This window comes from Chrysoperla carnea, chromosome 1 (assembly GCF_905475395.1).
Source record: "Chrysoperla carnea chromosome 1, inChrCarn1.1, whole genome shotgun sequence".
Lineage (NCBI taxonomy): Eukaryota > Metazoa > Arthropoda > Insecta > Neuroptera > Chrysopidae > Chrysoperla > Chrysoperla carnea.
This window is the reverse complement of record NC_058337.1, coordinates 41,971,234-41,987,500: the sequence shown is the minus strand read 5'-3', so window position 1 is coordinate 41,987,500 and position 16,267 is coordinate 41,971,234. Positions and strand designations below refer to the sequence as shown.

Here is a 16,267-nt window from a genome sequence, read left to right as displayed (position 1 = left end):
ACGACAGACAGACAGACAACCGGAAATGGACTAATTAAGTGATTTAATGAACACCAATACCAAAATTTTGCTCATTGCATTAATATTTTTAAGCGTTACAAACTTGGGACTAAACTTAGTATGCCTTGGTATATTTCATATACATGGTATGAAAATGAAATATGATGGCTGTTGAAAATGCAGCAAATAATTAAATATGATTTGCTATATGAGCCAAGATTTACTTTTAGTCCATACCTTATAATACGGAACCTAAAACACGATGACATTATAGAATATGAAAAAGTCACATATACCACATTAAATAATGATTTTTCAATTGAATTATTATTCTTATTTATTTATTTATGTTTATTTTTATACACGATTTAAAATTCTTATTGTTTGTTTAAAGTGTTATAAACATTATTTTTATTCAAACAATAATTTTTTTTATGGTTTTATAAGTAGTTTCTGTATCTATTACAAATATTACGTTTCATATTATAGATATTTATTGTGTTATATAATCATTATATTCTATAATAATCATTATAACTGATAATTATGTCACTTTTCTTAGGTAAGCGATCATAAAATATATATATTTATTTGTTATATTCGAATCATTTATACCAAATAAAAATTGAATTCATTTTGCAAATCATTATTTTGATTATGACATGTGGGAGGATGTGCATTTACAAAACAGGCCCTCGGATTGGAAAGAAATCTAATTTTTAAATTATTGCTGAATAGAAATGAAATATATAATTTATATTGGATAACGTTATACAAAATAAAAGAGTAGAAATTGTGAAAGATGGTTCATTTATTTCTTATAAGACCAATTTATCTAAAACCACTGTCGAATTTGTTATTCTATTGTACAATAGTTATCAAATTTAACCAATTAATTTTAATCAATCAAATAATTTATTACAAAACTAGTTTTAAAAACTAAAGCCTGTACTTTACTATACCGGGTGAAACAAACAGGTCCGATTGCATTTTATGAAATGATGTTAAGTTAAAAATGATTGCTTAGTTGGTAAGACTTGCTTAGAATTTGAACTGGCCTACTCTTGAAAAAATGTGCAGAGCTGTCGTGACAATTAAGCCAACATCGATAGAGAATGGAAATAAGAAGTAGCTTATCAGGAAAAGCTTGGAATTAAAACTTGCTTTTTTTGTTCATTATTAAGCGAATTGCTGGTTTAGTTTAAGTTGGCAAACTATGCTCAAATTTAAAAAAAATAGTTTTCAAAGTGAATTATGATTTTTTAAACGAAAGACTGTGATGTTATTAGCATAATAGTTTAACATTTGAGTTAAAGGTGGTAGCAAAATGTTTGTTTTGTTATTAATCAAGTTTTTATAGCTATCTAAATATGTACTTGTAATTTTTCTATTAATTTTACTTATTATTTTTCATTTAATTAAAGACTGTTGTAAATTTAGGAACTAGTAAGGACAGAAAAATGGTTGTTTTGATCATGTTGATCAAAAGTTCTTATGGGCTCAACCCTCAAAAACCCTTCCCTTCTGAGCTACAGTCCTTCAAAAGTTATGCCTACATGAGATATTCATTTTTGGTTTCGGTTAAAATGTTATGAAAACTATGGATTAAGGTAGTTTTGATCATGCTGATCAAAAGTTCTTATTGACTCAACCCTCAAAAACCCTTCCCTCCCAAACCCTTCATGTAGGCATAACCTTTTAAGGGTCGTAGCTCGGAAGGGAATGGTTTTTGAGGGTTGAGTCCATAAGAACTATTGATCAGCATGTATTGTGTCCGGGGTCCTTTATTTGATTTTTTGTCAAGTTAAGTGTATTTATCTTATTGTGTGTTAATAAATTATCCGTAAAGTAATAAATATGCATCATAAATATACTTATATCAATTAATATTCATAACAATCTAACTATTATACAAGTAAATGTGCATTGTGTGGCCTAAAGTTTGTAGGTATTGATAATTTTTGAAGGTTGAGATAAAACCCCATCATTTTTGTTTATTACCTAAAATAAGCAGGTTGCCGGTTTAAAATTTTGTACTTATTACGGCTTCGGGCTCAGAATGTAAGAATAAAAATTATTAATAAGCTGATTTTTACCAAATTTAATTTTGAAAACTGAAAAAGGTATATCAAACGAAATTTTACCATTACAATCATCTTTTACTCGAAATATGTATTGAAAACGTATTGAAATAGAAATGATTGGGGGAAAACTTATCGTATTAATTTTTTTTACTTTTATTTTGTAATAAAATTTGAGAATGTAGATGGAACAGTAGGTGGTACTGAATTTGCACTGTAGCAAAAGCTACAGGCAGAAAAAATGTTTCAAATTTTCTATGAGGCCAAACGGTGGATTAACATAGACTAAAGAAAAGGACATCATGATAGAATTTGCTACGCTGCCTTAAGCCTTACGCTGGCTCAATCCAACACTGAAATGGAATAGGCGATATTCCACTGAGATGAAATAGACATTTACATTCAAAGATATCTATTTAAAGAAACACATGATTATGATCCATTCTGTTATTCCTCAAAGAAATCAATAGCTGAATCAAAAATATTTCAAATAAGATTTTTGTTAAGACCAATATTTTGCGATATAATAAATTCGAAATAACTTATACTAACAGAGATCATTGCTTTTTAATATATAACTTTAAAAACAGGTTTCGTATTATCGTATTTAAAACATCTTTACAAAAAAAAAAACACCAATAAATTTACTTTATCCAAGAATACCACTGTTTCATAGAATTTTAAAAAGTGAAATCCAATAAATATATATTTATATATTGGGTGAGTCAATTTTAATAAAAAAATTGGAAGATTTCAAACGAATTTAATTATGAAAATTTTGCCTGGTGGTGGAAACAAACTCTAAATTTATTTATTTTCTTAAAATTGATATATGTTCCAAAATACTATTAAAAGGTAGCCAAGGATTCTTTTTTCAGTTATTTTTGCCAGGCAAAATACACTGTATACACGAGAATAGTAAGCAGGATGATTCGATAATACATTGACAAACTTTGGACATGGATTCCTTTCATCAAAATTAGTAAAAAAAAGTTCATATTTTCACTTCGAATGAAGTGTATCTCAAAAGTGAAAAGTTTTAAATATTCATATGAACTTTTTGCTCATATTTTTGATGCAAGGAACTCGTACCTGTAGTTTGTCAGTGTATTACAGAATCAACCTTCAGTAAAATAAGAGTTTTGTTATTTGCTCAAATCGTTTTCGGTGAGTTCTGTTTTGTGTAGAATTAGGTTTTGTAAAAATCGAATTTACAAAAATTTACTGTCGAATTTAAAAATTTATTTTTAAACTTTATATATAGCCGAAGCTATAAAAATTATTATTAATTTGAGATTTTAAGAAAAAAGAAATATATGATGGATATCAATTAGTAAAGTGTAAGGCTGCAGCTGGCACAAACATAGTATACTACTTCGTCCTTATTCACGCAACTAATTATAAATGGCAAACTGCCGATGTTAGGCATTATAGGTATATTAACGTACCATTTTTTCTAAATAAATGTTTAATGAAGCCATAGAATGCCGTCAAATAATTTTGACTTGATTGATTGAATGCCGTGATTATTAGAATTCGCAATTAATTCTTCTTTTATGACGTTTTCTACGCAATATGAGCAAAAACAGCTAAACGTGCAATTTAGTGACGTCATTTCATAATGACTTACTCGTCAAGACATAGCGATATAAAATAAATGGAATTAATGTCAATTTTTTATTGATCTGTTACATTTCTTGCCAGTTTTAAGATTCTTTCTTTTATTGTGTTTCTAGATAGAGGAGTATCTTTAATCCGCTGAATTGTCTATATTTCATATTTATCTATGTTTCCTATGTATGCTGAAAAATAGCATTTGCAACCGAGTAAGTTATCGCGCTCTTATGGCAATTTTTGCCACCATATTTAATCATAGACGACGCGTCGACTGTTTATTTCTCTTTTTCATTGCTCCTGCAATTAATTCCTTTTGCTATGGTTCGCTTTTTTGACTAACGGATTTGTGATTTGTTTCAAAATTCCAATTTTAGTCCATGTTGTAACTACAATAATACATGAACGCAAGTTCGTTCATAATATAATACTTCATAGTGAACTTTGTGATTGGTAAAGTGCCCAAAATACTGTGCCACGTGCCATTAATGGCATCCGTGCTTTTGGTTCGCCATTCCTGATGTAAGATATTTTTAATGTTTTGTATACTCCGTTTTTCCATAATTAAAAATTTTAATAAATATCCTTCAAATAATTTAAAATAAAAACTGCTCAGAACTGTCGATTTTACCTGGATACGAATCAAAAAATCCCTCTATTTACTCTCCCTCTAAATCAGGCATTGGACGAGTTATTTTAATGCGAAGTCACCATTGTTATAACTTTATTGTGTGTCATAAACTTTATTGTGTGTCCTTTTATCTAAGTCCGCATTGCTCATAGAGCAGAAAGCGAGACGGGTATACGTCTCTTCTACCTGTCTCAGTTTCTCTCATAGTAATGAGATAGAGAGGAAAAAAATGTTATTTCTTTGTCTTAGTCGTATTTTAGGTTGTCACTGTCTTACTCGTATGTTAAGTTAGGAGTCCGACGGACTCCTGTATGTCACGTTTGCCCATACCGGCTCTAAATCTCTCGATCAAATCTGGAAAAGCGGCAACCAGTGAGAAGAATCTCAAGGTGTATTACTAATTTGACATAAAGATTAATTGCACTTAATTGTTTCAATCCAAATTGGTTTGGTGAATATGTTTACCATCCTGTATTCTAATATTAAATTCCATTGAAGAGAGTTCATTTATATTGTTGTTATCTGTTTCCAAACTTTAATGTTGAATATCAGTATCAGTATATTTATTTATATTATATTTGTTTTAATGTCTGGTACAAAATGTTGGTTTTATAAATATATGTATGTATTTAGAATGTAGGATGTAGATCTCGATACTATATAGAAGTATAGATCAATGATCTCTTCTTCATTTTTTTATTAAATCATATTTCTAAACCATAAACACAACAACACATATTATAATAATAATATACAATACGTGAAAGAGTGTCGTACCTTGGATGTCTTAAAAAATTTTTTTTATTACAACAATGAAAGTAGAATTTCTCTTTATGGCAACGTTATTCTTAGACGCTATTAATAATAAACATATAAACAAGTATCGATAAGAACTATATATTATAGTAACTACATCTAAAACACTTGAGGTAATTCTGCACCTCCTACCAACTGACCTCTTTGGAGAGAAATGCGCAGCAGGAACGGCTCTCAGGCTAAATATTGTCTCACCCTGGACTGAAACGCATTATGGTCATGCACAGATCTTACGAAGATATTCACTTCCAAGATCCGTCAACTACGTTCTACCCTCTCCCAACTTTGGGAACAAGTTCTCGGTAAAGATCCCCCTCCAGGCAGGATTGGGATGAGAACTTGGTAAAGCCAAAGGGCGTGAGATTTTTTATCGAAGTTGGAAGAGAGGGTAAGCTATGGGTTTTTCGCTTAAAATCTAGATTTATGGCTATCATTCCGACTGCCGGAAAACTGTAGCGTGAATCAAGCCGAAGTCATGGATATTTACGAGGTATGTGAAGTAACATAACGATCACTCTCATATGCAGTAACATAACTATCTTCATCGACAGCAAAGCAGCGCTAAAATCCTCCAGCTCAGTATACCTAACCTCAAAGTAGCACAGCACTGCCGAATCCTTGAGATTAAGAGAGATTTAGTTGATTGGAGAGATAAATTCCGTTGATTTCAAAGCACTTCTGCTGTTCCTAAACAGCTCCAAATGGTTTATGGAGTAGTGGCCGGAAATGGGGCAGCTCTCTCTCGGTATCACAACGGACCCTATGGTCTCAGTGTGCCGCACCACAGGACAGCCACACCAATCTAACCTAGCCTATCCATATATTATAGTAATATGAGGTACAAGGCATATAGTGTAGTCCTGTATTCCCAACCTTTTTTTTCTTGTAGACCATTTACCAATGATTCCTGTTTTTTAAACTCCCTGGCACGCACGTAGCTTAGGCTACCATAAGTGCTACTAGACCAATATGGAATCTGTGGTTCAAAATTTTTCAATCTCCAACTACCTTTTCTCAGCCCATACAGTCCGTGGTCCGTACTTTAAATCCTTTGGCATGATTAACGCTTGCGGAAACGTTCTACTTATTGTAGACCACCTAATTTTATTTTCGTTTATTTTCGTGCAGATCCTTTTCACTTCGGAATCGACCATTAGGGGTCGACTTAGACCACTATGCCAATGCATGATGTACACAGATAACCTTCGCCGATTGCACTTGCAGTCACTTTGCTCAGCATAATATCTTTACAACTTACTCTATGATACAAAATCATAGAACAGGGTTGTCCTAAATTTTAGCTTACCTGAGCCACTTTATGGAGAAAGCTGGCATTGTGAGTTTCGCCCGTCTTCTCAGAGTGACCAGTAAGATCTTAAACTGCTTTTTTTAATGATAGAGAGTGAGTGGGACTTCTTGTTTTTCACTTGTAATATGCTAATCTATGCACGTTAACCTATAAAATAATTCATAAAATTTAGTATTCTACCTATCTATATATAATCATTGATCAATGATATACAGTACGTGCTTTTGATCCAAGGTACATGTCTGTGCGTCTTTTCAAACTCTACCACCTCCATTCTGCATTATGTTTAAAACTATAATAAGGCTTGTAGAAATTTCCAATAATAAACAGTAATTTAGGTAGAATGTGATTAAAACACAAAACACAATTGTCACACACATTTTAATTTTTTCACTTTTATTTCTATTCTACTTAGAAAAAAAGGCACATAGCATTCATTCTATCATCGGTTGCTTGCATTCTGCTCCGTAAATTTTGCCTTTGTCAAGTCTCATAGAAGTACTATCTTTCAAGAAACTGATGAAAGATGATCTAAGGCATTATATTATACCTTTACCTTACATATATATCATAGATTACTTATGGTTTACAACGCAACACTTTACCCTACATATACATCATACATTACTTATGGTTTAGATTTTTTTTTTAGCAATAAATATATTAAATGTCATATTGAATTAAAATGTTAAAATTAATTATTATTTATTACAAATAAATCCATTAGAAGAAATTGTTTTATAACTTTTATTAAAATTTCATTTTGTTTGCTTTTGAAATAAAGCACATATATTTATTATATTGAGGGTATTCTAACCACCATGTCCGCAATTATTACCTACATGTTGTCATATTATGTAATGGGTTACGATAGAAGCGTAATTATGATTGTTTCTTAATAAAATTTTGTTTAACAGATAGTTGGTAAACTAATGACAAATACAATTTGTAAATATGTTATATAAAATACATTGAGTAAAACATCATACTATGGATTTACTAAACTATTTTATTTGATAAACTTATAAATAAAATTTGTTTCGCCCCGATAAGAAACTCCGCAAGACATTCCTCGAATGCATAGTCAATAAATATTTTCTTTACGTTCGATGGAATTAAGGTCAGTTAAATCACCTGTAACGAGAAGATAAAAAGATAAATTTTGCCTTAACCTATATTAAACTTCTTCTCATTCGGCTCCAGAAAAATTCTTTTTTTTTCTGTTTATGCATTTTAACTGCACGTAACATACTTAAAAACAAAAACCAAATTATTTACATAAAAAGTCAAAAATTCGACTTTTAACAAAAAAAAAATATAAAGTATTACTACATTATGGTTAATTTTTGTAAAAATTTACTTTGTGTGATGAAACAATGTGAGAATAAATCGATGTTATTAGTGGTCAATTTAAATAGTAAATTACTTAAATATTCTTTAATTAAGTTGATCTTTACACGTTTTATATTAACATTAGTTTTCAATTTTATGTTCAGATAATAATTAAGAATATAAAATAAATATAGGCTTACTATAAAGGTAATAACTTATTATAATCACTTTCTTAAATTACATAAAAAAGATTTCTTGAAAATTATTTTACTGTGAATCACTACATTCTAATAACAATAGAACTTCGATAAGTTAAAGTTCAAGGGAAACGTTAATATAAATTAATTAAAGTTGGGGTTATAGAATTTTTTAAAGAGTTGAAGTTAAGTAATAATAATAAAATAGGTTAATTGGCTAAAATTTTTTATTGCTTCATATCAACGTTCGATATTGAGGCAAAACATCAGGTAAAATGAATTTTTTGGTAATATCAAAATTTTGAAAATATGTAGGATTTAAATATACAAATAAAAAGAGAGGAAAGTAACACGCGTTAGCGTCATATCTTGCGAGCGTAATTGTTTTGCAAGAAATAGATAAAGAAAATTCTTTAATTGCTTGTATCTTTTGTGTGTTTAATTTTATTTTAGATTTTGAAGTCTATTCTTGCACTCTTTTACATTTTTACATATCAGAAAACTACCCAATTAAATATCTAATGCGAAACGCGTCCGACTTCTCAAAAATCAAAAGATATTTCTACCCTTATGCCATTTACAGCTCTTATGAGAATCGTTTTCCAATGCTAAATTCTGTATAGAATTGATTTAGTAAACATGACAGAGCTGGCAAAATTATGCCTGTCTCAAAGAACGAAAAAAAAAATTTCGATTTTACCCACGTCGAAAACTCGAAAATTTCACTCATTCTTGCAAAATATAATATGGAGCACCTTGACCTCTTATCATCTTACGATCGAAAACGCAAATAAGATCGTAAGATAATGAGAGATGTGCGCCTCCTTTTCTTGTTTTTGCCACGAAGAGGAAACTTTTTACTGAAAAAGTTTCAAAATATTTGTACTATCTAAATCAGGTAAAAATTGGCATAAGAATCACGTAGCTAAAATATTAAACATTCATTATGAATTATCCGAAAATAAATTATTTGCTATGTATTTATTTCGAAGTGAAAATAGCATATTGCGAGCGTAACAAATAAATCGACGATCGGATGTAGGCCGATAATCTCCTTGATTTCTCACCATTTGAACCCCCTTTTAGAGTGAAACAGAAGTATTTATTGTATACAAGGGGATACAAGTAACAAGAGGGAATATTGTATTGTGGTATTTATTTAAAAAGTTAGAATTGTCCAGTGAATCGGACGGTTAATAACTATAGTCCACGGGACATCACCGTACTTGTTAAATGATTAATACGTTCCTAATTGAAACTTTGTGAGTGGCTTTCTTTTCGTGAGTCTACCAAACTTTCTATCTACGACTTTATTCGTGAGTGCTGCGTTTTCAAATTAGCATGATAACGTCATATTTAAGCTATCAATCTGAAAAAACGCAACAGAGAATTTTGCGGATACTATGACCACTTGATAACATTAATAATTATTAAACAATAAAATAATTTGTCCGATAAAAATATTTCACCGATTAGTTTGTCTACCACCTCGAAAATGCCGTACGTTAGTATTTTTTTTATAAAGTGGTCATCTTTTGAAAATTTTTTATAAAGTGGTCATCTTTTGAAAACGCAGAAGTTTGATAGACTTGCCAAAAAGAAGCTTCTAACGAAGTTTCAAGTATGTATTGAAGATTTAAGAGAAGGTTGCCCCGTGGACTACTAGTAGTAATGGTATAAAATCTGTGAATGGTCAACTAAGATCAAGAGTTTTTAAATGTTAGTTATTATGTTTTTCATTATTTCATATTATTTTTATCTCTTTGTCACTTGCAACTCTCATTTTTTTTCATTATCCGATGTTAGGTTCTATCAGAGATTTCAGTGAGCAGGACCAAAAAACTTTTTCCCGAAAAATGGAAATTGAAAATGGATATAATTTTCTGCACACTCCTGATTTATTACCATTTTATGGTCTATAAATAAATAAAATAACAGATAATAGTTAAATAAAATTAAAATTATTAGCTAAATAAAACAGAAATAATTGTATCACATCTACAGTGTCCTTCAAGTGTTAAAAATTTAATAATAATGGAAAAATTTATCAACAATTTACATTATAAATAGTGTTTTAATTATTAATAATTATTTTCTTATTCATTTCAGAATGATAGCAAATATGGACAATAGAAGAATATTATTAACAATATTCACAACAATTATTCTAACATCAACAATAAATTGTGAATTATATACAGCCATTGTAGATTTAGAAGAATTATTAGATAGTGAATCAATATTAATAACAACACTAGATGATTATATCAATAATGTTGAAAGTAAATTAAAACATTTACGATTATACCAACAAAAATATTACAATGAACATTTAATTGCTAAACAAAATATCCAAGAATATTTATCAAATCCAATCAATGCATATTTATTAGTGAAACGTTTAACGACGGATTGGAAACATGTGGAATATTTAATTGAGGATTTATCAAATGTTAAAGATGATTATCCACTTATTTTGAATAACTCAAAGAGTGATAATAATGAAGAAGAAGAGAAGAATGGTGGACTAAAATTACCAAATGATGAAGATTTAAATGGTGCTGCTGTTGCATTGATACGTTTACAAGATACGTATCGTTTAGATACAAATGCAATTGCAAATGGAATATTAAATGGTATACAATTTCCGACTGAATTGTCGGTTGATGATTGTTTTGAATTAGGTTTGTATATGAATTGTTTTGTATGTTAAGCACTCCCGTTTCCTCATACGTATATGAATATTGCTCTACTCTTCGAATGTTACTGCATCTACTATCGCAAAGAATTGGTTAATATTACTATCGGAAAGTATGGGATCTTAGGCACAATCCAGGAAATTTTAAAGATAACAAGCTGGCCCTAAATGCCTTTATAGAGTACTACTTACTAGGGCACTACTAATAACAATAATAGAGAAATCGTACATTTCAATCATCAGCACTGTCTGTAGGTATTTGCGGGCTGTGCGGTCTCACAGGACGTTATATCGTTAAGAGCACAAACTTAAAGTTAAAAAAACAAAACCTGCCTATGTTCAACAGTTTCTCAAAAAAATCTTTACGCTACTTGTCCGGACTAGAAGTTCTGATACCCCCAAATAACTATATATAACAGAAGCTGAGTGAACTAGTCGTCTTACTTTTGACACACAAAGTGATAATAGTCACTTAGTCCCGGAAGAAATGAAGATATTAGGAAACACAGGATCGGAGCAACAGCACGTACCTATAAAGCGCCTGCAGCGAAGCAATAAGTCGGTCATCCCCGAAATACTCCACCTAAATTAATAGATAGAGATCTCTTAATTTGAGGCTTAATATTTGATGAAATCCCAGATTGGAGATTTCCCTCTAAAAAGATAAGACAAAATTTTCATCTGCACGAGTAATGATCGGAAGTTAATCGGATCAGTCATTTATCCACCGTGGCTGCTACCTCTTTGACAAACCAGAATTTGCAATTTACCCAAGTCAGTTCTGATGGGCACCAATGGTGCGAGGAAAAACACAAGGTCTACCTCATTATTTCTAGGCAGCTAACGACGATGACCCACCACCTTTCTTCTCGTCATGAATCGCATGGTGAAATCCTACATGTGCGGCCACAGCCAAAGCCTAAACCTGAGGCTTAAGTGGAGGCTATTAAATACGCATAAGCTATGACATGCACAACTCATGATTTAGCAACAAGTTTTCCAAAAAATAATTATTATTGCATACATATCATTAAATAGTTGTGTATACACAGTTGGAAGTCAAGCTAATCTTGATTATTGATCGCCAATACCTATGCCTCAGCCTTAGGAATGCTTTTAATCGAAAATGAATCTTCTCTAAAAATTTGTAACAAAAAACTAAAGTATGAAATTCGAAAATTTAACGTGAAGGCAGAGGGTCTCTTACTATCGCATAGGGTGTGGATTGTCCTCGAGCCAGCACTGAAATCATTAGGTAGATAGGTTTTCGATATAATTGCATGCAAAATTAATATTAGTACCCTCTATCAAATTCAAGTCTTTTGTCTTTAAACCTTCAGAAAGCTATGATATCCAACGCGGCAATTACTTAACATTTAATAATTTTGATTACAGGCCGACAATTGTATAATAATGGTGACTTCTATCATACAATATTATGGATGTATGAAACAAAAAAGCGTTTTCATTTATACGAACAAGAACAACAGAAACAACAACAATTAGAACAACAATCAAATCAAATAAATCGTAAAAATATTACAACAAACGATATAAATGATATTTGTACTAAAGATCTGGCATGTACGTCAAAACAAACAAATACAAAATCACCATTAATTATGACAACGAAATATGTAGATATATTAGAATATTTAGCATTTAGTATATATATGGAAGGTAATTTACAAATTGCAATTGATTTAACAAAAGAGTTATTACAATTAGCACCAGATCATTCACGTGCTAAGGGCAATTTAGTCTTTTATGAGAATAAAATTAAAGAATTGGAAAAAGAACATGATAATAAAATTAAATCTGATCATCAACAACGGAAACGAGGTGAAGATGAGAATTCTATTGAAGATAATCATAAACGTACCACACTTGATATTTATTTGAATGAAGAGGTCAGTTGTTATTTTAGCCTTTTTAAAGACACGATGATAAATTTTACTTTTATACTGTGCTATCCTGAAATATAATGAGAGAAAAATACCGTATAAAATATACGTTATTTAAGTAAGCAAAACATTTGCATTTCGTGTATTCCAGTTACCGAAACACCTTTTTTTATAGTCTTCAGTTTCTTCGATGTATTCCATTTTACAGGCTCGTTGATTAAAAACAAGTACCAAGTAGTAAAAATTTTAGTTTCGGGAAAAATAAGAAGTCAGGCGAGGCCAAATCGGGTAAAATAGTGCTTCAACACTTCAATTCTTCTCGAGGAATGGCTCAAATATATAGGACACAAGCATTATAAGACAAACAAATATACCGCCTGAAAGCTGTCCCAAAAATTATTTTAAGAATATCAATAGGAAAGAAAGAAATATACTTATGAGTACTGCAAAAGAGATATAGCCAAAGTCTAATTGGAGGCTTTCTTAAGTTAGTACTTTCTCCCTTTAAACCGCTCTTATGAACAATATAGTAGCACTTAATAGTAGCGATTACGGGTTCCTCTCAGATAGAAGATGAAACCTAATCTATACCTTTAAGGAGTTTAAAAATATATTTTAGAGTATCGGAAACGAATAAGAAATTTAAAAAAAGTAGCGTTTTTAAATTTATAATTTTTATTTAATTGCAGCCAATAACAATACGTGAAAAACGAAGACCCGATTACGATGCGTTACCAGAACGTGAATTATATGAAATGTTATGTCGCAATGAAATAAAACCACCACAAAAAGTATTATCAAAATTAAGATGTCGTTACCGTAAAAAACGCCATCCATTCACATGGATTGCACCATTTAAAGAGGAAGAAATGTCATTAGAGCCATTGATTGTTGTATATCATGATGTGTTATATGACGATGAGATAAACACAATTAAACAATTGGCTCAACCACGTTTTCGACGTGCCACGGTACAAAATCATAAAACTGGTGAATTAGAAACAGCACAATATCGTATTAGTAAATCAGCATGGCTTAAAAATGATGAGCATGAACATGTCCAAACTGTTGTACAACGTGTGGAAGATATCACTGAACTGACACAAACGACTGCTGAAGAATTACAAGTTGTTAACTATGGAATTGGTGGACACTATGAACCACATTTTGATTTTGCAAGGGTAAGTATTTTGTTTGTTTAGTGAATCAGGCACAATTTTTTGAGCTAGTTAGTACCAATCTTCTAAAAAAAGTGTCAATTTTATGAAAATTGTCATTTATGACAGTTCAATTAATTCGACTATATCGGTTATACCCTACTTACTAACTCTCAAAGAAAACACCGTGTCACAAATCGGGCGAAACTAAAGAAAACTGGCATGAATAAAAAAAATTGAACTTTAAATTGCTCCCACATCGTATAATCCAAACTTACGAACAAATAACAGTCAAGGTATGTGGTTGATTCAATGAATCGGGCCACTAAAACTTCAATATGTCCCTAATTATCGGAATGTCATTGCAACGGTCTTCAGGAAGCATAGCTTTTTATTTTTTTAGTCTTCGTAAATGAACTTGGGATCGTTTGTAAACCCGTGTGTGACCTTTTATGCAAATTTGTATTCCTCTTCCTGGTTTTTCGTCTTTGTAAATGAACCCATGTGCGTCTTTGTTGCGCCTTTTTGATACAAATTTGCCTTTTTGTTCTGCTTTTATTTTGTAAACAATATTGTATACATAGGTGCATCGAGTTTTCACGCACACCTTGCACCCCCCGGTTAAAGACGGCCCTGACCGAAGATTGTGTATAGAGTACATTTAGAGTACATAAATTGAATTTGGTATCTTTTTTGTAAATGCTTATTTTTTTTATATAAAAAGTAAATTTAGAATTTTTTTTAAACAGTCTATAATTCTTTAACCTTCAATCTTTTCCACAGCTATGTACTTATAGTTTTTATTTGGAAATAAATATTATTATTATTAGCTCTACAAAGCTAAAATTTACAAATTCGGTTTGCTTACTATATTTTTAAATTTTAAATTTTATAGAAAGATGAAGGAAATGCATTTAAAAGTTTGGGTACCGGAAACAGAATTGCTACTATATTATTTTATGTAAGTTTTATTTCATTAAACATTTTTTTTTGTAATCATAGAAATTAAATGTATACGAATACTGTTTAGATGAGTGACGTATTGCAAGGGGGAGCGACAGTGTTCCCGTCAATAAAAACAGCATTATGGCCACAGAAAGGATCGGCAGCATTTTGGTATAATTTACATCCATCTGGTGAAGGTGATTATTTAACAAGACATGCAGCGTGCCCCGTTCTATCCGGATCCAAATGGGGTTAGTGCAAATATTTATTTTTTTTATTATTTTTTTTATTTTTGTTTGAAATTTAAAAAATTTTTGTTTTCAGTGGCAAATAAATGGATACACGAACGTGGGCAAGAATTTTTACGACCGTGCCGTTTAGAACCAGATCCTATTGAACCTGATATGCGATTAGTTAATAAATAATATTGAAATTTCAAGATATATTTTATTTTATTAATAATTGTAAATAAAACTACCAAATATTATTTAGTTATAAGAACGTAATTAATAATAGCGACTTTGATTAATTAGTTATATGTAAGTTAAGAATTTTATTATAAATGAAATTTTTACTTAATGAAAATATAATTTTCTATAAGATGCGATATTTTTTTATTATTAATCCCTTCAATTTATTGCTAAATCCGCCATTCCGCTTACACCAATTTACATTAGTCTCAATTGAATTTAGCTTAATGTTGTCCTAATAACATCGAAGTTAGGAGATTAAAAAATTAAATCTTTAAAGCCAATTAAATATTAAATAAAAGTTGCTCTAACTTTTTTATTTTGATAAAATCAATACTTACGATATGCAAGTGAACTTAGATTATGTTATTGTAATTCAGATCAAAATGTAGATTAAGAATAGTTAAATAATCAATAAGCATTATCACCCTTAAGTTATCCATAAATCTCATTTCAAATGGCAAAGAAAAAAAAAAAATTTAAATTTAAAAAACATTTCTCTTAAAAATATTATTTTGTTCGAAACATTTATGCCTGAAAATTTTTGGCATACTTGGAATATTTAGTATTCGAAAATATGATCATGAAAACATCCGCATGTGGCAGCTGTTGGGACAGAGTTTATGAAGGATGTCGTCTGCTAAATACAAAGGGTGGGGGTCGAATTGTAATAGATTTACGAATGCAAAAAATACGGTTATTTCGGTTTTTTGTACTTCTGTTTCTTTAAGAATTTGCCTAGTTGATGATATTTATTGTATATATTGTGTATTCTGTATATTGAGTATTATATTTATACTTACTACTGTATATTGAGTATTGTGTTTTCAATGAAAATAAAGCTATAAATAATTTGAAAATATCTAAAATCAAAAAAATTTAACCTCATGTGACGGGTGGTTTCACATATAACTTCAAAGTTTACACTGGAAAAGATGTAGGTATAGTCGAAAATCTAGTCGATACTGTTGTTTTCGATTCCCAAAGAATCTCTGCTTGATGCTGGAAGGTGTGTATACACTGTTAACTGGGACGCTAGAGTAAATCTTTCTGCAACTTACTATGAAATACGAATCTTGTAAAAACTGTACGTTCCAGTCGAAAGATTGGCAT

At 30.5% G+C, this 16,267-nt stretch overlaps 1 protein-coding gene across 2 annotated transcripts; it reads left to right on the top strand.

Moving 5' to 3' along the window:
• Nucleotides 1–10,089: 10,089 nt before the first annotated feature.
• On the top strand, nt 10,090–15,230 carry LOC123290820 (prolyl 4-hydroxylase subunit alpha-2). 2 transcript variants are annotated; one of them, XM_044871151.1, is made up of 7 exons: nt 10,090–10,664; nt 12,074–12,179; nt 12,306–12,495; nt 13,287–13,763; nt 14,635–14,700; nt 14,770–14,935; nt 15,009–15,230. In XM_044871151.1, exons 1-7 carry the CDS (start codon nt 10,091–10,093, stop codon nt 15,107–15,109), a joined length of 1,680 nt encoding a protein of 559 aa, XP_044727086.1. In that variant the 5' UTR covers nt 10,090; the 3' UTR covers nt 15,110–15,230. The 2 variants fall into 2 exon arrangements, with proteins under 2 accessions (XP_044727086.1, XP_044727085.1); XM_044871150.1 differs by having other exon boundaries at nt 12,074–12,588; nt 13,272–13,763.
• The last annotated feature ends 1,037 nt before the right edge of the window (nt 15,231–16,267 follow it).

What these genes read in the sequence shown, in the direction of transcription:
- LOC123290820 (XM_044871150.1), top strand. Translation starts at nt 10,091, where the DNA reads ATGATAGCAAATATGGACAATAGAAGAATATTATTAACAATATTCACA. An exon ending in ATATTTATTTGAATGAAGAG is followed by an intron (nt 12,589 to 13,271) that starts GTCAGTTGTTAT and finishes ATTTAATTGCAG; the next exon opens with CCAATAACAATACGTGAAAA. An exon ending in TTGCTACTATATTATTTTAT is followed by an intron (nt 14,701 to 14,769) that starts GTAAGTTTTATT and finishes AATACTGTTTAG; the next exon opens with ATGAGTGACGTATTGCAAGG.